This window comes from Scleropages formosus, chromosome 5 (genome assembly GCF_900964775.1).
Source record: "Scleropages formosus chromosome 5, fSclFor1.1, whole genome shotgun sequence".
Classification (NCBI taxonomy): domain Eukaryota; kingdom Metazoa; phylum Chordata; class Actinopteri; order Osteoglossiformes; family Osteoglossidae; genus Scleropages; species Scleropages formosus.
Window position 1 is genome coordinate 8,398,136 of NC_041810.1, and position 26,953 is coordinate 8,425,088.

A 26,953-nucleotide genomic window follows, 5' to 3' on the forward strand; every position below is an offset into this window, starting at 1 on the left:
GCCAGCTGAGGCCGCGAAGCTCCACCGTGGTGATTTTGCCAGCTGAGGCGTCCCAGCAGCCAGTGGGTGGTGCTGTCTTGTGATTGGTCACATTCTGATGACGTGAGTTGCTGCAGCAGCCTATGACTTACCGGTAGCTCCTGCTGCCTTGGACCCAGTGAGCTCACATGTCGCTGTGTTACCGCTCTGAAATGCTCCCGCTAAATTTGGGAATCTCACATTATGTACATTATGGAAAGCGGTTAGGGTTAGGGTTTAGGGTCAGGGTTAGGATCAGGGTTAGGGTTAGGGTCAGGGTCAAGGTCGTTGTCAGGGTTATTGAGCCAGTCGACTCTTGGCTGCCACTCACTTATGTAAACGTGTACACCTATCAGAGGATATGCAAGGTGAGTAAACAGCCATATGGACCACAGTGTAAGTGATCTTATTGTAAACATCAAATTGACAGAGTTTTATTAGAAACAAAAACATTGTGTTTGACCCAACACCCTCACCAGGTCTCCTCCCCCTCCCCCTCCTCTCCCCCCCCCCCCGTGGTCCTTGTGTGGTGTTTACTCACAATACGCGGGACCGTGTGCGAAGGGGACGGAAGGACGACTGGCGAATGTTGCTCGCGCTGTTCATTGTGCTGAAGAGGCGGGACGGTGAGAGGCTGAGGACCGACTGGCTGGACGCCGACATGCGGGGAAAGTCGAGCTTCTCTCACTGGAACGTGTCGAATGTCGCTTCCTTGCTCTTTTGGCCCATTTTGAGCCTGTCGGCACCCGGTGCAGCGAGCTCCCAGCCGGCGATCCCTCCCTCCCAGTAAGTGTTCGGTGCTTCTCTCCCCTCTCTCGTTCTGAAGAAGGTTAACAGTGACCTGCGTGTGCGTGTGTGTGTGCGTGTGTGTGTGTAAGCTTTCTCTTTCTCAGTGTTCTGTGACATGGCACTTGAACCGACACTCACTAAGTGTTGCTCTGTAGATAAATGTGCCACATTTTCACATTCAAGTGAAGGGAACACGAGTGCTCGGTCCTATTTGTATCTCTTTTTACCCTGTATTTTTTACCTGTTGTAAATTCTTTGAAAATCCATTAAATAGTAACTGTTTTCCCTTCGTTATTTTCATCCCTTTGTGAGCTGCGTTGTCCTCTCAATAGATGTTGTCATTTCTGTGCGAGTCCATCGTCCAGCTCATGCTGTATGTGTGTGTGCGCGCTCACGCAATGCCGCGACCCTGAGCTGCACTTCTCTCTCTCACACACAGACACACACACACACACACACACACACACGTCATTCCTCTTTGCTCCTGCTTCTGTCTGCAGAGTCAGGCTGTGGGCCGCAGCTTTTGGAGGCGAAATCAGATCCATCGCGGTGAAATTCTCAGGCTCCCACCTCCTGCGCCAGGTGCGTGTCTGTGTCACATCTCTCCGCCCCTCTTTGTATGGGAGCTGTGCCTTTGACTGCTATTGTCGTATCGATTATTCATGGACGCGTTGAAGAGTTTCCTGCTTATGTCTGCCGCGACGAGTGGCATTTGACCTGTCAAGACCTTGTGAATTCCTCAGAAAATACACACGCATCAGGTGTCGTCCAGGTGCGTTGCCCAGGTTGCCATTTGCACGCTCCACTCGGGAATAGATGGCAACAGAGCAGCGCCAACCGCTGCTTCACCTGCTGTCGTTTACCGCTACCCGTCTTTGAGGCTTCGGCGCTCGTAGGGTTTTTAAATTGTCTTTTCTCCACAGAAATACAAGGAGCGTGAGAAATCCGTTTGTGTTGAAGAAATGGATGGTGCGAAGCTTGTCGATCAGTTGGCAGGAAACATGGCGAAGATGTTCCACAGAAAAGCAGAAGCTGTGCGGGTTCGTGTGCTGCTCTTCACCATCGTTCCCACCACGCTGCTCATCCAGCTTGCGTGATGATCCCACCGTATGATGTGGGTCGTGTTCTCACTGTGACTGTGGCCCCTCCAGCGCCTGGTGAAAGCTGCTGAGGACGCCCATCTATGGCATGAGGAGGATCCTGGTCTGCAGGTGAGATTATCAAAAACCGTAGGCTTCCGCGGTTTGAGTCAACTGACCGGAGGTTTTGTTCTTCTGGATTAAACCGCGTATGGGACATTGGTTCCGACGTTTCGCTTCTCTTGCTGCAAGCGTCGTCAGGGTGTGACCGCATCTTGTGGAGGTTAACGTTTAACCTGTAACATTTAACATTTAACATTTAACCTCCACAAGATGCGCTCGCAACCTGACGACGCTTCCAGCGAGAAAAGCGAAACGTCGGAACCAATGTCCCATACGCGGTTTAATCCAGAAGAACAAAACCTCCAGTTGGTAGCTAAGAACATGGAGTTGGCACCTCAGGCCTGACCGTTGATGCTCCACAAGGTGTTCACGCACCCTGAGGCAAAGCACTTAGTATTTTTTCAGACAACGTATCCTCACGGACACACTTTAGCCACTCTTCACACACGGGTGCTTCATGGAGACGTGGTGGGAATTTTTGGCGAGAGCCGTTTTAAAGAACTTCCAGTTTGGCTCCATCGTCGGCCTTTACGCCCTTGCAGAATAGCTGAAGAAGCTGAGCTCAACACTGCCGGTACCTGTTAGATGGAGGCGCAGCACACACACACTGTTTCACAGCTGCTACCCTCTGCCCAGACACAACTCAGGTTGATCTTTGTTATCGGATCGCGCTTGGCTCAATCTGGACGCCTTCTGCACGTCCCCGCACGGAGCAGGCAAGCGTGAAGGCCGTGCATCATCTGCGGTGCGGCAGGGCATCCTGACCGGCTCCCTCGGCCGCCCCTCCCTTTGAGAACCGCCCAGCTTTCAGCTTTGCATTTGTTCTCTCATTTTTTTGGATCTCTCTCCTCCTTCGGGACTGCAGTGGCTGCCATCTGCTCCACTTCCAGCTCTGCGTCCTCGCTGCCCGTTCACATCCGTGCCCAGGTGTCCACACGGCTCATCCTGCTCCCACGTGGCTGTGGGCAGCAGTAGCTCTCGAACAAAGCTCGGCGTGTGTTCTCACGCTCAGAGCACAGTGTTTCTTTTAACAGCTCGTTTACTGTCAGCTTGTGTGCTTCGCAGCTCCAACGTATCTCGTTCATTGTAAAGCGCTTTGAGACGCTGTGTGTAAAATAGGTTACTGCTGTTATTGTCTGAACTCTACCTAAGCCGTGGAGCAGTGCAGCGCGAGAATGACAAAAAAAGAAAAAAAGGGAGGTAAGAGATAAATTATGCAAAGGACTGGTGGAAAGGGAATAGAACAAATACCTTCCTGGTGCTTTAGGTAAAAGACATTTTGAATATCTTAAGCCTGGATTTCGAGGGGCCCGGAGCAGTGCCAGTATTCTACACTGGCTTTTCAGTTAGATTTTCTTTGTGTTTAAAAGCACTGGTTTTGCGTGACGAGGGAGGTGCGGTGGCGTAACGGGTTGGTCTGGGGTTCGAGTCCCGCGTGGGGTGCCTTGCAGCGGACCGGCGTCCCGTCCTGGGTGTGTCCCCTTCCCCCTCCAGCCTTGCGCCCTGTGCTGCCGGGTTAGGCTCCGGCTCCCCGCGACCCCGTATGGGACAAACGGTTTCAGATGGTGTGTGCGTGCGTGTGTGTGTGTGTGTGTGTAACTCAACATGATGTCACTCGGGATGCACTTAATTTTACCTGTTTAAATTAATTAGAGCTTTATGAGAATTCGTCGTAAGGGCTCAAGGGTAAGACTTTCTCAAACAACTTGGGCACATTTTTCGAGGGAAGCCTATGCCTTATAATAATAATAATAATAAATAGTACTAGTAGTGGAGGAAGTAGCGGTACTAATATTAATACCTTTGCTTCCTCTTTCTTGCGATCTTTATTCAGAGCCGTGGTATTTTCGCTGACTTGTATCAGGACATGTGGCCACATGAAGGGTCTCTTTGCCTCATTTGCTAAGACTGCCTGGTTTCATGACCTCAACGATATGCTTGATTTTGCAATAATATGCGGGAGCTACAATAGTAGAAGTACGATGCCGTTCGTAGCCCCGTGCTCTGTTTTCAGCGCCACAAAAGAGACTCTTTTATTTCTGTATCACCAAAGCATTTACACCAGGGTTAGTAAAAATGTCTAAAACGTAGTTATGAAAAGCTGAAACACTGCAGATACTTTACGCTTATCCTCGTAGTTCATGGACATCAGATCATTTATGCTGTAGATGAAATGTGGCAAATGCAGCACGTACAGAAACCGGAACTGTATTTTCTCGATTGTATAATGATGATCGCAGGAGCCTCAAATTGAGGATGTGAACCGACGAGCTGCAGAGCGCAGACCTGCTGCAAACACCCTGGACGCCTTGTAGACCGGTGTTGCTGATGTGATGAGCTCTTTCCTCTTTTTCCCTGAGAAGTACGGCACTTTGGACAAAAGCGCGAATACAGTCACGGTAAAACACAGTAAGTGTTTAATCAGGAGGAACAGTTTACTTCGGGCTTCGGGGACTCGGTCTCTGTCTGACGAGGTGCTAGAAGCCATTTCTCAGTTTGGTCCACGTGTGTCTGTGGACCTCGACAAGGCTTGTGACCCTGCGCCCTGGCGTTTCTCAGGGAGCTGCTGACGGAGGTTAGTCTGCCTTCTCATTGTGCCGATTCACCTTTGCCGAGGGGCCCCCGTCTCCTCTTTTCTTTTCGCTCTTTCTCCACAGGATGTCCGGACACGCTCAGGGTCTGCAGGGTATCCGTGCTGGAGACGCTAAGGCTGCATCGCTACCACCAGTAGATGACATGATCTCGTTGACCTTACTGAACCGTGATCTCCGGCACTCGGCACTTTGGAGCCGGGAGGAAGGTGGACGGAGGCCCGAAGGCAGACTTAGGGCACGTTTATGTTACGTTGGTGCTCAGCAGAAACTTTTCTCCAAAAAGCTGTGCAACCCAGAATAAACAAAGACGCATTTCACAGCAGACACGGAAGCAGAGACGTGACCGTGTGGGGATGCGAATGGGTCCGGTGGGGGACGCGTGCGGACGCTTCGGCACGTCCGACGCAACTGGCTCGTCCGCGGGATGGGTAGCCGGAGAGGCCCGATGGTGCCTCCCGCCGGAAGGAGGCACCGTTGTTTGTTGACCTGTCTACTCATTCGTGTTTACCGCAGTTGTGTTGTTCCACACGCTTTCTGTTCTCCCCTCCAGTGCCGCTCCCTCGCTCGCTCGCTCATCTCTCCGCTTTCGTTCTGCTCCTTCTTCCTCTTCAGTTTGACTACTTCAATGCTGCGCTCGTCAATGAGGGGAAAAACCTGGAACTCAGTCAGGAGCTCATTCTTCAACCCAGTGAACATTTCCACAACCTAGCGGTGAACTTCAGTCTGAGTGTGGTTCAAGTCCCCACCAATACGTACAACAAAGGTGAGCAGGAACCCGACAAGCATCTTCTCGGTCTCTCTTCGTGGCGGAACTCACAATTATTCACCTGTTCGTACAAAATCTGGGCAATTTTACTGGAGCAATTTAGAGTGAGTACGTTGCTGCAGGTGGGATATGAATGTACAACCTCTCGGTGCAAAGGCAGCAGCTCTGACCGCTACGGTGCCGGCGGTGCCGCAGTGCTCCAGCGAACGGTCTGGCGCCATGTAGTCCTGCTTTTTCACAGGCAATGTGCTGATGCCGATCTTGAGCAGGGCGCCACGTGGCCTCATGGGTTCACGGCGAGATCGGTGCGCTCAGTCCGCCGTCCTCCAGGTGTCCCTTCTTACCGCGTCGCACCTGTTCACATGAAGCTGCCGCAGCTCACCTCTTCGCTGTGGCACTAACGTCCTCATCTGGCCTTCTGCTTTTCGTAAACGTGTCATAAATCTTATGACTTGGCAGCGTTACTGTCAGCTGTGTGATTTCTCAGCGGTACTACTACAGCACATACACGCTTGACGCATTAGGCCACCGGACACAGGAGACGGGTGTGTGTAAACGACTGAGTAGCTTCACACACACACACACACACACACGACATTTTTCACAGGTGCACCAGGATCGCGGACTCTCACTGTATGTCCCCCGTGTTTCTCAGACTCGGCCGTACTGAACGGCGTCTTCTGGTCAGAGGCGCTCAACAAGGTGTTTGTGGATAATTTTGGGCGGGACCCGTCGCTCGGCTGGCAGTACTTCGGGAGCGCGAAGGGATTCTTCAGACAGTATCCGGGTGAGCGGACGACGAGACGAGGCTCGCGCCGTGCGCCGACGCACGGACGGCGACCTCCGTGTGTCGGACGTGTGACGTCGTCCTTTTTGTTTCTTTTGCTCAGGTGTGAAGTGGCATCCGGACGAGAACGGACTCATCGACTTTGACTGCAGGAACCGCAAATGGTGCGAACCTCTTACTGCTGGACACTCGTAATAAAGAAGCGTGCAGGGAGTAGGTGGGTGGCCCAAGGCCCGAACAGCAGGTTTCTCGACTAAAGCAAAACGCTGAAGCAGGGATGGGCGTCCTCGGGGCACACACGCTGCACCCCCAAGTCAGCAAAGAGCAAAGGCGGAACTGCAGTCTCCTGAAGTCTGGATTCACACCGGCTCTGCTCCCCCGGCAGCCCTCGCACCCTGTCCCACCACTCCTCTAATCCAAGGCCTCGGAGCAGTTTCCAGCAGCTGCCCCTCATTAACCTGACCTGGCATTTTGGGGGACAGTGGCAGATACCATCAGGCGCCATCGGGTTTCATCGGGTTTCATCTCATCACTGGAGACCTTCTACACCTTGTGTACTTTTCCAGTTTTATCAAGTTCCTGCTGTTCAGGTCAATTCAGTTCGGTGTATTTTTATAGAGCTCTTCTCATGCAGCGGCACAGAGCGCTTGAACACAGGTATAAGACACAGAAACAAAGAAGAAGACACTGCAGACTAGCGTAGTGCTATTAAATGATCAGCTTTCGAAATTTCACAAGGCGAGTCCGTGCTTTTAGTACGCTTTGCATTTTTTGTAGAAAATCTGTTTCATTCGTTGTAATTAATGTTCAGCAGGATCTATACAGAGAAGGTACTAGACCCTGTTTGTTTTTGTTATTCCATACCATTGTATTTCTTTCTACAGTCTATGGCCATAACCTTCCCATCCAACGCCCTCCTGTGCAGGTACATCCAGGCGGCCGCATCCCCGAAGGATGTCGTGGTGCTGGTGGACGTCAGCGGGAGCATGAAGGGACTGCATCTGACCATGGCTCGGCACACCGTCTCCTCCATCCTGGACACCCTTGGCGATGACGACTTTTTCAACATCCTCACAGTGAGTGTTACAGGATGAGGGAGGTGAAAACGGGAGTGAAGAGAGAGCTGATGCTGGGTAGTTCAGTCACCTGGTCCAGGTGAGTTGGAGCTCATTCAGGTGCCAGAATAACAGCAGCAACACTTGTTATTGACAAATATGACACGTATTCAGCTTACACACTCCCCAGTGTTATTCTGTAAGCTTCCTAATAACCTGTGTGTGTGTGTGTGTGTGTGTGTGTGTGTCTGTCTGTCCACAGTACAACCACGAGATTCACTACGTGGAGCCATGTCTCAATGGGACGCTGGTACAGGCTCACAAGACAAATAAAGATGTGAGTTTTGAATTGTGCCCTATAATAAGATGCTTTTGGGACTTTTTGAGTGTTGGAGCCTCCGGCCCTCATGTTCATCAGTTCAAATCCCACCTCCAGCTGCAGGGCTCTTGAGCCAAAGGTACTAACCCTAAACTGTTCCTGTGAAATGACCCAGGTGGATAAATAATTGTGTCTGTTTTTTGATAAAAGTAAGATCTGCATATCCCATAAAGAACACCTCAGATACCCTCTCAGGCCCCCTCCTGCCAGTCATTTGCTTTTATTCATTTATCTTGCACTTTTCCCCAAAGAAACTTAGAGTGTTAATCTCCCTACGGTATTATTTACCCCTTTGCACAGCTGAGTAATCTTAGGGTAAGTACCTTGTTCAAGGCTACTACAGCTACTGTGGTTGAGATTCAACCCTACAGCATCTGGGTCCACAGACAGCAGCTCTCACCTCTGCACCACCAGCTCTCCTCAGCTAGTCATCACTTTCCCTCCTGGACCCATAACGCTTCTTTCACTCATTTACCCACTCAGGCTCCACCCTGGCTGGCGGTGCTTTGATTTACCGTGTTTCCAGTGCATTTCTGGTTTTGTTTGAAGCAGCACTTCCGTGAGCTTCTGGACAAGCTGTCTGCTAAAGGCACTGGTCGGCTGGGCGATGCCTTAAGGGAGGCCTTCGCTCTGCTCAAGGAGGTGCGCTCCCTTCCGCTTGTTTCCTTCCGTAAGCTCCGCTTCTTTGGGTTACTGGGTTGTTTGGCCTCTTAAACTTCTTAAGATGCTTCTCTAAATTCTGTAAATTATTTGGACCTTTTCACCGGCCGTCTGCTGCTTTGTGACCCGCCAGCATCTTCCGCAGGTCTTCTCAGTGGGCCCCCCGCGTGGGGTCTTCAGGCCAGACACACTATTGGACCTGCTTCTAGACATCGTGCAGTTTCACACAACCGTGTGTTTTCCTCCAGTGTTCATTGTACGCTGTGTAACACACAAAGTTGCTTTGAGCTGTCCATATAATAAAATTCTTCACGATTAAGCTTCACCGACTGGATTTTTTTTCAGCTGAAATATTCTCGAACCCTTTGAATAAATAGCTGTCCTTTGCTGTTATGATTTGGAAGGTCTGTCATAATGTTTTTTTTCACTTTTTCAATTGCACAGTGAACGCAGTAAACGTGTCTTTGCATTTCCAGTTCCACCAGAGCGGTCGAGGGACCTGCTGCACTCAGGCCGTCATGCTGGTCACAGACGGGGCGACGGAAACGTATGACACGGTTTTTGAGAAGTTCAACTGGCCTCAGAGAAAGGTGAGTCCCCCTGTCCCTGTACAAGTCCGATCATTTCGGCGGCACGCTCTTCTCACCAAGGGCACTCTGAGCTGAGCTGAGCAGAGATCAGGACACAATGAAGAAACAATGCGGGTTCAGTACGGAGCAGCAGCAGTTATAGCTCACCTTTAGGGGACGGCAGCTGGCAGCTGAGAAGCGGAACGTTGAAAGCCTCTCTGAAAAGGAGGGGAGAAAGTAAACCTCTGGGGGTCCAAATGGCACCGAGTGTCGCCCTCCTGGGCTCTGTGGTGTGGAGGCTGGGGACCAGTGTGGACGTGTCCGTGACGAAGTACCGGTACGTGTGTCGGCGAGAGACTCGCTCTGCGGAAGGTGAGCTCGGTATCCAGGCTCCTGTGGCAAACGTGCTTCGTGTAGAAAGTGCGGAGCTTCGGTGATGTTTGGGAGGCAAAGAAAAACCCAAAGGTCACTTTTACATCTTTGTCCGAATGTTCCGTCGGTGAGCATCTCCACGCCAAACTTTTTTTACGACGGTGTCTGGGTTCGAGCCCCTCCTGGGGTGCGCGGTGGCTCCGTGCCCCTTCCCGCGCCCGCTAACCCACCTTCTTTCCTCCCTCGACCTGCCCTGAAAACCACACGGGTGGTCGCTATGGGTCCTATTCGACTCGGTGCCCTCAAACATGTTAACGTTTGGTTGAGTTTGCAGTCAAAAAGTGCTTTGATAGAAACACCTCAATTTATTTGCTGCGCAGTTTGTGTAAAACTTTTGGACATGACAAAACTAAACGATATTCTGAACGAAAGGCCGCCCCGCAGCGCCGTGATTTTCCATTGTGTCCGAGTGCATTTTGCTGCCATCGACTTGCTGAAAGCAGAAACGCAAGTAATTTTTCGCTCTGCACCGGACACATTTCAGAAAACGGAACAGCAAGGGAAAAAAAAGTGGGAAGTGTGCTCGTTTCTGAGAATTTGGAGCTTGAATGTTTGTTGAACGTTGAGAAGCCCATGGGGGGGCAGCTGGTAGCGTAGTGGTTACAACTGCAGGTCGCGGGTTCGATCTCCAGCTGCAGGATCCTTGAGGAAGGTACTTACCCTCAAGCACTGCAGTAGGTTTCCCCAGCTGTGTAAATGGGTAAATCGCCGTACGTCGCTTTGGAGAAAAGCATCGGCTCAGTGAATACATGTAAATTTCACACGTACAAAAGTACTTTTTTAGAAATGTATTGTCTGGGTTTAGACAGTTTTGCATCTGCTGTTCCAGGGACTCGCAAGAGCCGTATTTCTGCGTATTTCGGTTGAGCAGTCAGAGACGGTGGCACACAGACGCCTTTTTGTGTTCCCCCGCAGGTTCGCGTCTTCCCGTATCTCATTGGACGGGAGGCGGCCTTCGCCGACAACCTCAAGCGGATGGCCTGTGCGAATAAAGGTGGGAACTTAGGAGAGCTCGGGGTAAGCAGTCGGCATGCAGCCCTGAGCTCTGGGACCCGCGCAGCAACGTGCGCAATGTCCAGCCCTCGGCGCTAGTCGGGGGCCGGACCCCACGTGCTGGTAGGAGTTGCGTTGCCATGGGAACATGGTGCCGATGGGAGCACTCGCTGACTTTTCGGCCGACTGACTTCTGGAAGGCAAATGGATTGTGGGTAGAATGGGGTCCCCACTCTTGTACTGTGGGCCGCTGGACAGGAAATCCACAGTTTACTTTTTCAACTGCAGTTTCGCTGCCTTTTCGCACACAGCACACTGTGGAACACACACATACATACACACACACACACACACACACACACACAAATCCACTGTCGTTACATGGGGCTGAAACACTGATTCTACAGGGTTCTACGGAAGCTCTTCCCACCCTCCCTAGAGTGTACCTTTGAGCAGAAGGAAGCTGCAGATCTCTCCTGACGCCCATCTGTAGATAAAGAGACACTTGTGAGGATGAGCACAGCAGAGAGAACCGCGCACTCCTGTATCTGCAGGCTGCACCTCTGTCTCACATGTTGGTGTTTGTTAAATTCTGCACACGGGGCTGCTCTCACCATAGTAAACAGAGTTAGGTGGGACATTGGGACAGCTGGTAGCGTAGTGGTCAGAGCAGCTGCCTGTGGACCCAAAGGTTACAGGTTCAAATTGCCATACTCTTAAACAAAGTGGGGGTGCGGTGGCTCAGTGGGTTGGGGAGTCTTGCGACGGCCCGGCGTCCCGTCCCGGGTGTGTCCCCTCCTGGGTGTGTCCCCTCCCCCTCCGGCCTTACGCCCTGAGTTACCGCGTTAGGCTCCGGCTCCCCGCGACACCGTAACGGATAGGCGGTTCAGACAATGTGTGTGTGTGTGTGTGTGTGTGTGTCTTGAACAAAGTACTCACCCTAAATTACTCCAGTAAAATTACCCAGCTCTATAAATGGCTGAGTAGCTGTAAGCAGCTTAACCCTGTAAGGCGCTGGAGAAAAGCGTGAGCTGAAAATGTCAAACGTCACTCAACCCTCTCATGCTCCTCTATGAAACTGGTGTTGAAAACACACAGTTGGAAAACTTCTGCTGATGTGCTTGTGTCCGTAAAATGTACTTTTTTACTACTTTGATCACGTGTGCCACTTTGTTTGTTCCCTACTTGCCCACAGGCTACTTCACCCAGATAAGCACTCTGGCGGATGTGCAAGAGAACGTCATGAAGTACCTGCACGTGCTGAGTCGGCCCAAAGTCATCGACGAGGAGCGCGACGCCGTGTGGACGGAGGCCTACGTGGACAGCATTGTGAGTGCTCGTCCCTTCCTGGGGGAAACACTTAAGCGTTCAGCCTCAGCACTTTCTTCCACTCTTTGCCCGTTGTCACTCGGTAATATAGAGTGCGGGAACATTTAGAGAGAACTCCAGAAACGAAGGAGAGCACGTCAAGTATTTTACCCACGAGGATGTGGAAGAGGCTTCAGAACAGCTGGTGCCGAAACATGTGACCCTTGTGCTAATCTGCAACTTGGTGTGCAACATTTCAGTGCCAGCGCAGCAAATCCTGACCCCTGACTCCTAACCCTAAGGCTGACCCCTGACCCCGACCCCTAACCCTAACGTTGTGATCTGATTGATTATTTTCAGCCCCACACCAAAGCAAGTATTTTATGTCTGATTTTTACTTTGTGTTCTGTTTGGTTTTGGCTGTCCCTTGTATTGTTATTTCGATGTCTTTATGTTCCCCATGTGTCCTTGGTTAGGGTTTGGGTGCTGAAAGTGTCGTATGAGTATTGAGTGCTGACACACATGAAGGTACTGTTATGTACTGCTGTAAATGGCAGTTCACCTCTAAGTTTATTGGGCTTTCAAGCTGTTCGTGGTTCTTGTCTCTCCCTGCAGCTCCCACAGGCACAGAAGGTAACAGCTTTCATGGCTGCTGATGTCCTGCCTCGCAGTTTTACACCACTAGCTCGCCGTGATTATCTATTATTATTATTATTATTATTATTATTATTATTATTATTATTATTGTTGTTATTATCATCACATCATTGCTGCCACGATACCTTTATACTGACAATGTTACTCCCCAGTTCAGAGAAACTTCTGAGTAGTTCAGGGTAGGTGCCCTGCTCGAGGGTACAGCAATAGTACGGGCTGATAATTCTGTATCCTGAGCCGCTGCGCTTCTCACTGCTTTGAGGGATGATCCATAATTGGAGATGTATGAATATGAACACAGTTTGTGTGAGCTGAGATCATTGCGTAGAACACCGCTGGGTTCTCTCTTTTCTTCTTACTGGTCCCGCAGCCCGAGGAGAACCACAGTCCAGTCCTCGTGACAACGGTGGCCATGCCTGTATTCAGCACTAAGAAGGAGACGGTGCGCATGAGTACCTTTGGGCCACCTGGACTGCCCTTGGACACTGAGTGTGTGTGTGTGTGTGTGTGTGTGTGTGTGTGTGTGTGTGTGTGTGTTTGAGACACCTGACATCGCCACTTTCTCTGCAGAAGAAGCAGGGTGTCCTCGTGGGCGTGGCCGGCACAGATGTACCTGTGCAGGACCTTCTGAGGGCTTTTCCCAAGCACAAGGTACCCAGGGTGTTAATGAGTGTGTGTGTGTGTGTGTGTGTGTGTGTGTGTGTGTGTGTGTGTGTGTGTGTGTGTGTCCGTCCCTCCCCACACCCACTAGTCTGTACGTTCAGTGGCTCAGAGAGAGGAAAAATGCACTGCAGTGAAATTTACACCGCTGTGTCTACGTCATCCCTTCGGCTCATTGTGTACTGTGCTCCGTGCCTCGCTAGTTAGTAGAGTCCGCTCTGAAAACACACACACACACACACACACACACAGTTAGGAACAGAGTGCAGCCAATGACCAAAAGGTGCTGTGAGCAACTGTGTGTCAGTGTGTTCTGTTGGTGCCTCTTTCAGCTGGGGGTTCATGGGTACGTGTTTGCTGTCACCAACAACGGGTACGTCCTGACCCACCCAGAGCTGCGGCCGCTGGTAAACACCATCCGCACGCTCTGATTGACCGCGATAAAGGGCTGAAATAAGTGACTGACTGACTGACTCTAGTGTGCGTGTGTGTGGCCCTGCCCTGGGTTTCTCCTTGTAGTTCCAAAATGGGAAGAAGAGCAGGAAGCCAGACTACAGCAGTGTGGACCTTTCTGAAGTGGAGAGAGACGACAAAGAGCACTTTGTAAGAAGGGCTTTCTAGTGAATACTGTTTAAACAGCCTTGAGATTCACTGTGTTTATTGTGTGTGTTTTTCCAGCTCCGCACTGCTATGGTTAACAGGAGCACTGGAACTTTTTCCATGGAGGTGAAGCAGATGGTGGATAAAGGGGTAAGAGCCTCATGTTACTCTTCTAGAGCTACAGTATATTTTCATTGGTGCATTATTTCTTTTCCATGTTGAAACAGGAACATTTAGTGCTCTCTTATGTTGTTATTGTTATTATAATATCATATATTTGACCTCAGACATACTGTGGCACACAGCGCTGTGGGTTCGGATGGGGTGAAGAAGGACACGCGGGCAACATTCATTACGATCGTTTGTTGGACCACCAGCACACAGGGAAATGATGCTGTCGGTTCGAGGAGCCCATTTCCTCCAGGACCTGCGCCGCAAACCCGCCTTCCCAGCCTCCTTAGCGCCACCAGGCTCTCCCTCTTTCCTCAGTGACAAACACAGTTACCCCCCTTATACTCCCCATACGTCCCCCCAGCGGTTGCACACTTACTTAGATTTTTCCCATAATGCAACTATTCACAATAAACACTTTTTCCGCTCAAACTCTAAGTAACGCAGGTCGTTACATTACTGTGATGTTGCAGTTACAGTCGTTTTATTGACAGCATGCAGTTTGCGGAGATTTTGCTCAGTCGCTAAGCTGATGATGGATCACGGAGAGCTCAACGTAGCCTGTACGCTGTAGCTCAGTGACAAGTTCTGCTGTGCTCCCACTTGGTCTTCGTTTAATTTAATTAACAGTTCACTGACTCCTCAACTCGTCAACACAACTGGGAGCAGAAGGCTGTTCATATCTTGTTGTCTTGTTACTCCAAAGTCACTTTTACCGCTCCAAGTCACAGGTAGCAAAAGCTGAGTAATACCAGGTATATTAGTTCTGGACTGTCTTCCGTTTACATTTACATGAACATTACATGTACATGTGTTCATTCACAGACACTTTTCTCCAAAAGCAACAAACATCTCATAGGAAATACTGTTTTCATTACATCAGGAGAAAGAGACACTTAGATTAGTGATTTTACAGTGCAGTTTGTTTCATCACACAAGTAGCTGCATAAAGGTTTATTGAAAGAGTCAACAATTCCTAATCACAATTTTTTTTTAAAACAAACATTACACAAGTACTTTGTCCATCATTCAACAGTTATGATCTCAAAGTTATAAGGCATGAACATGAGCTGGAGAGATACTGGGCAAAGTGAATCTGGAAGAGGTGAGATTTCAGACCCTTCTTGAATGTAGACAGAGTTTCAGCAGTTCTGAGTGACAGGGGAAGGTCGTTCCACCACAACGGAGCCAGAATCGGGAACCTCCGCGCTTTACTTTTCATGTGCAGGACCGCCAAGTGGGCAGACGTGGAAGAGCGTAGCAGTCTGGTTGGGGTGTAGCGGATGATCAGGTCTTGTAGATATCTGGGAGCAGTTGGACAGTAATTGACAGTACTCATGTATTTGTAGACAGTAACCAGGGTGTTGAATTTGATCCGGGCAGCTACAGGAAACCAGAGCAGAGAAACGAGTACAGGAGATACATGCGAACGCTTCGGCAAGTCAAACACAACTGTACCGCGGTATTCTGTATCAGCTGTAGAGGTTAAAGTGACAGCTCCATTGAAATTAAAAGCAGATGGAAGTGAGTTGGATTAAAGTGGTTCCGCACTTCGCTGCCATCCGTGAGTTCGGAGGGGAAGCACAGGACACTGGCTCTGCAACAAACTGAGATTTTTCTTTTCAGAAGCGCCTCTTGTCTCTGCACAACGACTACTACTACACACACATTGAAGGGACACCGTTCAGGTAGGACCCCGCAGGTGGCTGTGCTCCTGTACCAGCGCTTGTCGCACGTGACCCTGCGAGCTGCAGCGGATGCTGTGGTGACTCTGTGTTCAGTCTAGGTGTGGTGCTCTCCAGGGGACGCGGCAAGTACGTCCTCCGAGGAAATGCGACTCGGGAAGAAGGTGCGCGGCACGTTTGCCTTGCTGTTCATTTATTTGTGTTCACAATCATCTGCACGTTATAGAGTGAGGAGAAAGTACTGAGGCCCCTTTCAATTTTTTTGCAGCTTTTCAAAAGTGAATTGAATGTTCTTAGGTCTTTTTGTCAGTTCTAGATCATTATTATTACTGTTGTTATTATTATTATTGGCTCCATTGTTATTGTCTCCATTGTCTCCGTTTTCTGTCTTGTGGAAGATGCACCTCATGCCGTAACTCTCCCGTGTTTCCCTCGACCATAACAGTTTTGCCCATGTGACGCTGCCACGAGTGTCTCCGTGTCCCGAAAGGCAACGCTGCCGCTGATCTCTGATTTACTGTTGGCCCAACAGGTCTGCATGACCTGGAGCATCCCGACGTGGCGCTGGCGCGTGGCTGGTAACGCCGTTCGCCTGCCACCTGGGTGTGCGTGTCCACGGCTCGCGCCGGCTTGCGTGTCAGCGTACCTTTGTGTGTCACGCACAGGACGTACTGCGACACCTCCGAGAGCCAAGAGCATCGACACCTGTCCCAGATGGAAGCCGTCCGCTTGTTCCTGAGCGAACCCCAGCCGCGCCTCAAGTGTGAGTCCCCCCCGCCGAGCCCCTCGGTGTGTCGGCGTTTCCGGCAGAGTCCACCAGCGTCCTTTTCCACGTCGCTGACTACGTTCGCTCTCGTCCCTGGCGTCAGCAGCGGCTCGAGTGCGGACTGTGCCGAGCGCGATGGGCGCTTCGTGCCGCTCGCCGTGAGCTCAGCAGCCGCCCGCTGTGTTACAGGTGACAGGGAGCTCGTTCAGGAAGTGCTCTTCGACGCTGTGGTGACGGCCCCTCTGGAGGCGTACTGGACCAGCGTGGCCCTCAACAAGTCTCAGTGAGTGGTTGCCCAGGACGGCGCAGCACGGCGCGGCGCAGCACGACGCGGCGCAGCACGGCACACAATCCCATTGCGCCCAGCAAGGCCCTTCTCTTCTGCCAGCTCCCCTGGCACACTGTGCGCATCACACCCAACCTGCTGCAGTCCATCCATTGCACCACTCTTGGGTCACATTCAGTCACATTCTTGTAGTCTTTAGTGTTGGCGTCGTTCTTCACCGGGCGCCGGTGGCCTCTTCTCTCTGCTCCGCCCACCGCGTGCGTGTGCAGGAACTCGGAGGGGGGCGTCGAGATCGCCTTCCTGGCGACTCGCACGGGACTGCGCAGGACCGGCCTCTTGGTGCTTCCGGAGCAGCTGAGCAGTCGGTACGAAGAGCGGCGTGACGCACGGGCTCCTCCGTTATGTTCTCTCGCAAACACACAAGGTTCAGCTGAGATGGAAGTCACTTGTTTCTCTTTCCTCACCTTTCATGCGTCAAAAGAGAATTTCTGGCAGCGGACGACGAGGAGGACGCCTTCAGCGCCGACCGCTTTCCGCTGTGGTACAGGAGAGCCGCCGAGCAGCTCCCCGGTACCTTCACCTACTCCATCCCCTTCAGCACAGGTAACGAGTTACACCTTCATGTGCTGCGAGGCCTCGCTTCCTGACACAAGAAATGGTTGGAGCATTAAAAAATATTCACTACTCATCCAAAGATCAACTTGGGAAAAAATAAAAAAGCATCAGTTTAAAAAACATTTACTCCGTTCACTTTGACTCAGATGAAGCCTTTATCGCTTTCTTTCGCTAACTGCTTGTCGGGACCAGGGTCATGGGGGTCCGCAACCTATCCCAGAACCACCGGGTGCAAGTCTGGGGGGTATGCCAGTCCATCGCCGGACAGTCACTCACACACACACACACACACACACACACACACACACACACACTCCCCCGATTATACACTATGGGCAGTTGAGGACTGTGGGGGGAAACCAGAGCATCCAGAGGAAACCCATGCAGAGGCAGGAAGAATATGCAAACTTCTGATCCAGATGTGAAGCTACGGCCAGACAGCACTGGTAGTGTGAGGCGACAGTGCCGGCTGCTGCACCACTGCCCACATTAAGTTTTTTAATGTTTTAAACCGGTAGAAAATGTATAAATATATAGTTTCAAGTGGCACGGTGGCACAGCGAGTAGCGCTGCTGTCTCACAGCTCCTGGGGGAGCGAGAGGACGTGGGTTCGATCCCTACTCAGTCTGTGTGGAGTTTGCATGTTCTGTCTGCGTTTTCATAGGTTTCCTCCGGGTGCTCTGGTTTCCTCCCACAGTCCAAAGACATGCTCTTCAAGTTCCCCCAGAGTATGTAAGTGACAGAGTGTGTGTGTTCCACTAATGTTTGGATGAGTGACCCATTGTAAGTAGTGTATCTAGCAGTGTAAGTCACATGGTGAATAAGGTGTGTGGGCTGATGACACTACATAGAGTTTGTTGGAAGTCTCTTTGGAGAAAAGTGTCTGATAAATAAATTCAATTTATTTTTATAGAGCTCTTCTCAGGCGGTGACACAGAGCGCTTTAACACAGGCATAAGGCAAGAAAAAGCAACACATCAGATAACGAAAGAAAGAGGACAGTCGACTAATGGCTACCATAGTAAAGTACTTTTATAGAGCTATGAGTATCCCTACTGGCCACCGGGGAAAGGAAGAAAAACTCCCAGCTGAATGTTGAGGGAGAAAAAAACCTCTGGGGGTCCAAGGGCCAGTGGCTGCCCCCCCCCCCACCTGGACATTCTAGATTAAGTAATAATTTTAAGCCACTTCAACAAGTAATAACAATATTATTGCTATAAGGTATCTTGAATCCCCAGCTGAGCATGGTTCATCTCGTAAACGTCATTGAGAAAAAAGTTTTTTTCCTCTATGTAACTGATAGTTTGGCAGTAGCTCCACAATGATTCATTCGGGGCATCTTTTACATTAATTTCTTCAGCTGATGTTTTCCTCCACTACACTGGAGAAGTGAACACGGTGATATTCCGCTGCCAGTGTCGACCTTGAATTTCCGTCCACAAATCTCGCAGAGCTTTTTGCCCAGTTTACGAGCAATTAAACCTGTAGTAGCGCCTTTTCGGACTGGATGCTGAGCTCTGGTGTCCTGTGGTGCGCAAAAATGACGGCGCACCTCTAACTCTTCAGGGTTAGTGTTGGGGCGTGGTCTGCTCCGCGCAGGAGTACTCCAGGACAAGGGTACTCCTCTCGGGTACTCGCGGGTACTCGGGGATACTCTCGGGTACTCCGGTCTGTAGGTAGCCGGTACGACTATTGGCTCGAAGGTCACTGGTTCTGTTCGCGCTCCTGCCGCTACGCTCCTGCCCGTGAGCACTGCGCTTACCGTGAACTGGACCGCTGAAAACACCCTCCTCTGTAAGCGCACACAGGTACGCAGCTTTTTGGAGGGAAATCTGCTCTTTGTCAGTCGGAAGCTCTGAGCTCCGGGAATGTGCCGAGCGTCAAAATCCATGAAATCTGCTAGCAACAAGTTTGAGTTATTTGACGTTGGCCAGTTCGCCGAATACATAGCAAGGGTTCCGTGTGTGACAACGGAGAGAGGATCCCAGCGAGCGAAAAGGATTTATGTTCTTCTTATTCATGACGGAATCTCGCTGTGTTCTGGCTGCTTCAGTCGAGCTGCTGGAGACGTTTTTTCACTTCATGTAGATGTGACAGTACATACTTCGCTCTTACTCTTCTTAGGGTCGGGCCCCAGCACTACTGTCCTAGCGAGCACCGCCATCCAGCTCCATGACGGCACAAAGTCCCCAACCGTCGCTGGTAAGTTCCGCATCCGCAACGGACGAGAGCAGTGCTCCACTATAATGAGCTGGAGGGGTTCGCTCTTCTAGCCGTTGTCCCCGCTGCGCTACGACACATTGCTGTGGTTCTGTGGTTCTGTGGTCTCCTCCCGGACACAGCTCTGGGAATTCAGATGAACCTGGGATTCTTCCAAAGAAAGTTCTGGACGGCCTGCCGACAGGTAAGACCCACAGGCGACACGGAAGCACATATACAGCATGCGCTCGGTGGGGAAACTGAAGTTGCGGATGGTGCGCGTGGCTCTTGCAGCTCTTTGACTTGGACTCTTGCTCTTCCAGTGTGCTGCTCTGGATGGAAAGTGCTCTGTCAGCTGCGACAGCCCGGTGAGCTCCGCTTGCACTTGCCGCAGTGCAATAAGCCTTTGACACCTTGTACGTCTCCGAACACCTGGATTCTCAGCTGCCTGCTTCTTCCTCCTACAGAGTCTCAGCTGCTATGTCATCGACAACAACGGCTTCGTCCTCGTGTCGCGACACCCGTCCCGGGTAGGAGGCCTCTCCTCTGCAGCCCTTCCCTGTCTCCTTGAGACTTTTCCCTTCTTTCCTCATGAAGATCTAGTTACGCCCGGGCAACTCCAAGCTCCGCCTCTTCCTCCTAGACCGGCTTGTTCTTCGGGGAGGTCGAGGCAGCCGTGATGAACCAGCTACTCCTCACGGGCTCCTTCAAAAGGTGGGCATCGTCCGGACCCGTTGAGTCCACTGCGATCCTGAGTGCGGGTTAGGGGTGTGTAGGAAAAATTGAATTGCGTTTGTGTTTCGACTGTGGAGAAGTACTTCGTGAGGAATGTGTGTGGCTACACACAATTGTGCTGAGCAAGATGACTGCAGGGCAGGATGTTGTTACTCAGGGATGTAACTCCCTGCAAGACGGAGTGCCGGCTCAGCAGAACAGGGAAAGGGCCTCGGGGTTGGAGACGACAGCAGTCCTAAGGAAAGGAGCGCCTTCCGTACCCAGAGCTGCCTGCGGAAGTTAAATGTAACCGATGGGAAACGGGTCAGGAGCCTTATAGCCACTGGAACGTATACCGTGAACTGGTCATGCGCTCAACATGCATGACGTTTCCTATGATTCTAAGAGTTTTTGTTGTTCGAGGAGACTCCCTAATCTCTGCCCTCAGAGCGGGGCTCTGCCTCGGGCCGAAGGAAAAGATATTGCTAGAAAAACTCTTCTCGTTTCTTTTGTTAAGTCTTTCATTAAGTTGGTTTGTGCAAATTTCTGCCGCAGGGCCACTCGGTGGGGCAGCTGAGGGGACCCGGATGCTCTTAAGCCCGGTCCCTCGTCACGTTCTCAGGGCTGCTGTGCTTCTCGGGTCCTAGGTTCTAGTCCTGGGTCAGTTTTAGGCCTAAGCGTCTCTGCGGTGCCGGGTCCTTTCTCATCGATCCACATGTTTTTTCCAGTAAACTAAGGGTACAGACTGGAGAAGTTCATAGTGGAAAGTGGTTAATTTGCTTTTGCACCGGAATCATTCAGACAAGTTCCCGAGAGCTCACAAGGACAACTGTACATTGAGAGCCGCTGGAAAATATGCGAACTCCCAGTGAACTCAACGGGAACTAGGCCGGAAACTGGGGTTTGAACCGAGAGCGAACACCGGCGCTGTGTTGGCGCTAGGGCCGGGAGGAAACGTCTCTCAGTACAGACACAAGCATCAGATTCTCGGTGACTTATCGTCTCTTCAGGATCGCGCTGCACAACCGTCAGGCGATGTGTAAAATAACTTCTGAAAGCAGCGACGGCCCACGAAGTTTCTTCGACGTAAGTATTTCCGGGTTTGGGTGTTTAAGGCTCACTCGTCACTCTACAGCTTCATGTGTCTCTTCTCATTGTTTGTTCCTCCTGTTTTTCCTCATCTCATTTCATTTCAGCTTTTCTCTGCCCTCTCCACTGCTTTGGCGGATGGAGGGACGGTCGGTTTTGGTCTAATTGGTAGTTTGATCCATCCAACAACACGTCATTTGTCTGATCCGTGACCACATTGCTCTTTCTGACATTTGATGTGATTTTTCGGTGCTTCAAGAGGCTCTTGCTGACTCTTTTCTCTTTTAGCCCTATTTCGCTGTCTTGGGTACCGTGAAGTGGCTGCTTGGTGAACTCGTCGTGTGAGCACAGTTTCAGTGACTTTCAAGCATTTTCAGAAATTATTCCTAAACACCGAATAAGTGATGAGGAATTTTAAACTGTGCCCCCTTGTGCTGTGAAAGTATTAATAATTGATGAGCCTATAATGTGGAAATGCTTGACTTGGAAACCTGCTGGCTGAGATGCAGAAAAAAGTACATTTTGCTCAGTTCCCAGTTTAACCGGTTACGCTGTGAAGCTTTGCCTCTACTCATCCTCAGCAGCTTCGCTAGAGGTGATGTTAGGGACAGGGTTAAAGTTGGGTCACGAACATCCGTTCCCCTTAGATCCCTCCTGGAGTTTTCCCTGCACGGCTGGTGGCATCCTCATCTCACAGCCAAAGGTAACCGGTTGCGACGCTTGAAACTAACTGTGCATCTAAATGGATGAACCTGCTTCACGTAGGTGTGTCTCGTTACCCAGTCTGATAAAATACAGAATACAAGCTGTGAAAGAGTCCCGACTGATTCTGGATGGATCGCTTGCTTTAGCACAAAGGCTGGCGAAGAGTAAAACGACGCTGGTGCCCTGTGACGTGGAGCACCCTGCCTTTGTGTCCGAGTGCGCCGTCGAGGAGACGACCGGCACCGCTGAGTGCGACGGCTGCGGGAGGTTCGGACGGCGGCTCTCGCGCTTTTGTGTGTAATACGCGTACGATGAGCGTACCGTAATAGGCGGCTTTCGTACTGCTCGCACACTCCCGCACGGGCCTGGACTGCGGTTACACCTCCGAGCTCCACGGCCCGTAGCACAGTTCGCACGTTCCCGCACGTTCCCACACATTCCCACACGTGAGGGATTAGAAAGAAAAGGTATTAAATGGGTTTTACATGCACCTGCAAAACTCTACTCAGCTGGGATTCTGTCCTTCTCCCCCAGATCCTTCATCGTTCAGCGCATTCCCAGCAGCAACCTCTACCTGGTGGTGGTGGAGGACCAGTGTGACTGCAGCGCCACCCCACCGGTAACCTTGGAACCCACTCAGCTCATTTATATCCACTCAAGATGTTGCGTAACATCTGAAATGATCTCAGACTCATGTTTATGCAGAGCTTCCTGTCTTAGCTGTGCTTTTGGCCTGGGCAGCGCTGATCCAACCTCCTAATTCTGCAAACCCTCTGGCTTTAAGGGTGGTTTGGCTGACAGCAACATGACCAACGTCAGGGCTGTTACGTGTGTGTGTGTGCGCGTGTGTAGTGTCATTGTGTGTGAAAGATGAATGCGACACACGCGGGTCCATCTGGGACCGCAACGCTTTCCTTTGTTTTGTTAACACTGCAGCCAATGCGCTACATTAAGGCTCATTCACCGTGACTGTAAATAAAACTGTGTTTATATCTCTGAGAGATCATAGTGCGACTGTTTGCAGCGCAGTGAGCCAGCGCACACAGCCCGTGGCAGATGGTTGACGATTATTACGTAAAGCAACAGAATTTGTCGAGTTCGGCTGCCAGACAACACAAGTGTCGCGATGAGCGTCGCTCGAGATCCGGGCTCGGCTGACGGCGAAGCTCATTTCAGCGAACGCCTCTGAGGGCAGCGGCTCTCGAAGCGCCGTCGTTTTCTTTAAGTCCTGCAAACACAACGGATCTCTCAGATGTGACCGCCTGAAATCGCCGAATGACAGGAGACGGCCAGATTCCTGCCACCCGTTCCACCCTGAGGTACAGCTCGGCGCGGTCCACGTGTGAGAGAGCAAGGAGACGTGTGTGCGCGCGCGCGCTAAATGACGCCGAGGTGGGGTAGGTCCAGCGTACCATCCAGGTGCTCATTCTGGTGTCTGTCCCACCGTTTCTCGCCGCAGGAGGACGCGCTGGACTGCGGCAGCGCCCTCGGCCTGTCTCCCATGCCGCTGCTGACCTCGCTCGCCCTGCTTCTCGCCCCAGCTGTGCCTCTGCTCACCAGCTGACCTGCGGACCCCCCAGGAAGGCTTCGACACGTCGAAATGGACAGGATTATTCGGAGCAGAACGCGTTGTGCGACGAGTTGGGAAACCGAACGGCACGGGGTGGTGTAGTAGTAAGAGCCTCCACCTTGTACTCAAAGGACCCAGATCTGAATCCCTGCTGCTGCCCTCCAACCTTTGGACAAGGTGCTCACGCTGAATTTAAGCAGTTGGAGTACTCCGACGTGTAAAGGAGTAAACAGCTGTAAGCAGCTTAACAAACCCAGTACTCGCTGGACTGAGAGAGTAGTAACCCTAGAGCCCACATGTAGCTGTCAATCCCTATACAGTCTGTGTAGTTCCTCTACATCTTGATTACAGTGCAGAGCTCATGTAGCTTCCATTTACATGTATTTATCTATCAGACACTTTACTCCAAAGCGACTTCCAGTGAACTCTGTGTAGTGTTACCATCAACCCACACACCTTACTCATCGCGGTGACTTACACTGCTACATACACTACTTACACTGGGTCACTCATCCACACATCAGTGGAACACACACACTCTGTCACTTACATACTCTGGGGGAACTTGAAGAGCATGTCTTTGGAGTGTGGGAGGAAACCAGAGCACCCAGAGGAAACCCACGCAGCCAGAACGTGCGAACTCCACACAGGCTGAGCGGGGATCGAACCCACGTCCTCCTCGCACCACCCAGGCGCTGTGAGACAGCAGCGCTACTCGCTGTGCCACCGTACCGCCCCGCTTCCACAGCTCTTACACACTATAGAGCGTGCAGGAGATACTCAAATGTATGGTTCTTACACACTTTACACCCTAGAGACCACACAGCTCTTCACACTGCCGCAGGGTCTCTTTTTTTCATTCGAGTGTGAAATCATAATGGAACTACTAGTTCCTGCACTGCACGTGTGGTGTCCTCTTCCAACAGGTCCTTTACGTTGAAATGTGACGTTCTGCTTCAGCGCTCGCGTGAAGAGTTGTGCCGTACCATCTATTCATTAGTCTCCTTATTTTCTCCTGTACCGGACATCTGCCGCCCATCGGACCCTCGGCTGGAACAGTAGTTATGGACTCGGACTTGGAACGTAAAGGACTCCTGCTGTCGTAGCGAAGAGCGAGGTACTGTCCAGAAGTGCAAGCGCAGTAAAAACCAGCAGTGGTGCGAAGATGTCAGACGGGCAGCACAGTAACAGCGACGACAGCGATCGAGACGAAATATCAGAGCTCCACGGAAGGAGGCTCTAGGAGAGGAAATCCGCTCACGTAAAAAAGATCACCTTTATTGAATGAATAAAAACAAGACAGTCAACACGGAGGTTTCTGACACAACACACACACACAAAAGCAGTTTGAGCGTTCTATCCTGCTCGTTTTACACTGGAGAACAATTACCACGGTTACACTTACTGCCTACGACATGCCGCACATGTTCCACTCTGTACTGAAGTCCAACACAACACACCAGAACATGCTACACACGTGAGGTGGTGGCACGGGGAGGCCAGGAGGACTGTGGCCACACACACACACACACGCGCACGCACGCACGCACGCACGCACACACTAGACCTTTCCGGATACTGACTGTACAGCGAAACAGATACATATATACAAGTAGACATCCTGTAGTAGAGCAGCAAACATAAATATCACTCTCTGTAAATTATAGAAAGAAAAGGTTTAAAAAGTCACGTACGTATATTTACTAAAAATGTTTCTTGCATTTCTCACAGTGTTTATTTAGCCCAGTTTTGCATCGATCAATAAATTGCCCAAGAGAAAATGTTCTTACATATGAGCACGAGAAGTAAGAAGGCTTTCTGCCAGGTCTTCGGGCGCCTTTGTGACTCCACAGATCGGTGCGTACATCTCGTAAGAGCTCAACTGCACTCGTCCCCCATGCATAGAGCGCAACGGCGATCCGGCGCCCGTGGAATTGGCACGTCGCACGCGGGGAGTCTGGATCGGAGCGTTGCTATGTGTTGATGGTCTCACTACATGTACGGGCTTTCTGTGGTAGGAGATCCCTACTTCAAGTATTCAGCAGTAACATTAAGGACCTGATATTGTGTTCGAGCACTCGGGACACCGGTCTCCGGCACGGCGTCCAGGCGAATGCTTTGTGCTCCTCAGTCGGCACCGTCTTCCCGCTCTTTACATCGTTACTCTGATGCTCCTTGAAAACATAACGCTGTAAACTAACCTAAATCGCTCACGTTCAGCTCGTCGGCATTTTTTTCTCTAACAGTACCAAAGACGTATAGAAGGGAGGACGCTATTCACACTCGGTCAGATCTAACGGTACACCCGAACACCAGCGGACAATAGTAACAGCACTACGACGGCCAAAATTGAGGACGTACACAAGTTCAGTGGGTTGGTTGTGACGGTAAAATATCTCCAGCACCATCCGTACAAAAGTCACCACTGTACCGGACACTTGGACGACGACGATGACGACGACGACGACGACGACGACGCACTAGAAAAGACTCGCCACTGCATATGTAAGGAGACGGGCTGCCGCTACGAGGACTCTCTTCGAGCGGCCTTTCTCCCGCGTGTCGCGGCTCCCAGCGTCCGAACCCCGGGAGGTTTGCGTGCCCTCAGGTCTGCGCGCGCCACCCCTCCGCCGCGATGGTTCCCGCTCGAGAGCGCACCGCAAAGCGAAAGGTGGCCGCAAAGGAGCCGGAAAGGCCGGGTCCCAGGTGCAGCCGCTCTCCACCCGGAGTCCCTCGTCCCTCGGGCGCCGCGAGTTCCCTCGGCCTCCCGTCGGACAGCAGCTCGTGACACGGAAGGGACTACGCCTGCACCCGCCGTCGTTACTCTCGTTCGCAACGCAAAATAAGAACGTTCCTTCCGTTGCTCCTCACGGGTTCTACAGGTGCAACTTTTTGCGAGACGCTAGAAGGAGCTCCAAGCAGAGCCAAGGATACGATACAAAGTTCGCCAGAGTTTCCTGCTGGAGGTTTGCAAGACGGGGGAAAAGCTGAGGGTTATTTAAGGTTTCGGCAACACACGCTGTCGAGCAGTTTGTTCGGATCACGAAGGTCTACGAAGGGTTGCGGATTATCTAGGCTGGGGCTCGCATTCGTTCCGATTCCGTTGACAGCAGTCAGGACGCGTGCTCCTCGGTCAGAGAGATCCTTCGGCAAAGCACAAGAACGCGTCTAGGTGATGACGAGTCACAATATGGCTTATTTCATGTCATATCCGCAGAAACTCTGACTCTCCGAGCGGCGGCAGCGGCGGCGGCAGCAGCACCACGATTGAGATACCCTGAAACCGCAGAGGAAACGTTTTGATTGGCGCAAGTCAGTCTTACGCGTAAGAAAAGCCGTCTTGAGCGGAAGTTCCGAAGAAACTGTGGCCAAAGCTGAAATGGAACAAAGTGCTACAGAAAAGGGCAACGATGTGACTTTGGAGAGCTTGTCAATGCATCAAAACTCAAGGTTTCTTCAGCAAAAACTGGTGGAAAAACGCATTCCTTAAAGCATGTGCATAGACTGTAAGCAGAAGACAAGGCTCACGAAGCAAGTGAAGTAACTGTTACTGCGCTCCTCTCCTCCTCTCCTCTCCTCTCTTCTCCTCTCCTTCTCTCCTCTCCTCTCCTCTCCTCAGATGTGCTACTAATGTATGACATGCTGCACAGAAGAAGGGAAAAACTGTACAGGTTGCAAGTGTAA

General features: G+C 51.3%; 1 protein-coding gene across 2 annotated transcripts; it reads left to right on the forward strand.

Moving 5' to 3' along the window:
• Positions 1-572: 572 nt before the first annotated feature.
• On the forward strand, positions 573-23,704 carry LOC108933830 (voltage-dependent calcium channel subunit alpha-2/delta-3-like). Of its 2 annotated transcripts, XM_029251732.1 has the most exons (38): positions 573-804; positions 1,308-1,389; positions 1,731-1,847; positions 1,959-2,018; positions 5,216-5,366; positions 6,025-6,156; positions 6,260-6,320; positions 7,082-7,232; positions 7,474-7,548; positions 8,143-8,232; positions 8,727-8,840; positions 10,167-10,245; positions 11,440-11,573; positions 12,168-12,185; positions 12,580-12,651; positions 12,780-12,860; positions 13,202-13,276; positions 13,389-13,472; positions 13,548-13,619; positions 15,267-15,328; positions 15,422-15,489; positions 15,858-15,903; positions 15,991-16,088; positions 16,281-16,374; positions 16,647-16,742; positions 16,859-16,980; positions 19,117-19,194; positions 19,335-19,396; positions 19,515-19,559; positions 19,659-19,721; positions 19,835-19,905; positions 20,916-20,991; positions 21,283-21,335; positions 21,642-21,697; positions 21,846-21,966; positions 22,234-22,346; positions 22,936-23,018; positions 23,159-23,704. In XM_029251732.1, exons 1-38 carry the CDS (start codon positions 605-607, stop codon positions 23,261-23,263), a joined length of 3,360 nt encoding a protein of 1,119 aa, XP_029107565.1. In that variant the 5' UTR covers positions 573-604; the 3' UTR covers positions 23,264-23,704. The 2 variants fall into 2 exon arrangements, with proteins under 2 accessions (XP_029107565.1, XP_029107564.1); XM_029251731.1 differs by lacking the exons at positions 12,168-12,185; positions 12,580-12,651; positions 12,780-12,860; positions 13,202-13,276; positions 13,389-13,472 and having other exon boundaries at positions 8,140-8,232.
• Positions 23,705-26,953: the final 3,249 nt, after the last annotated feature.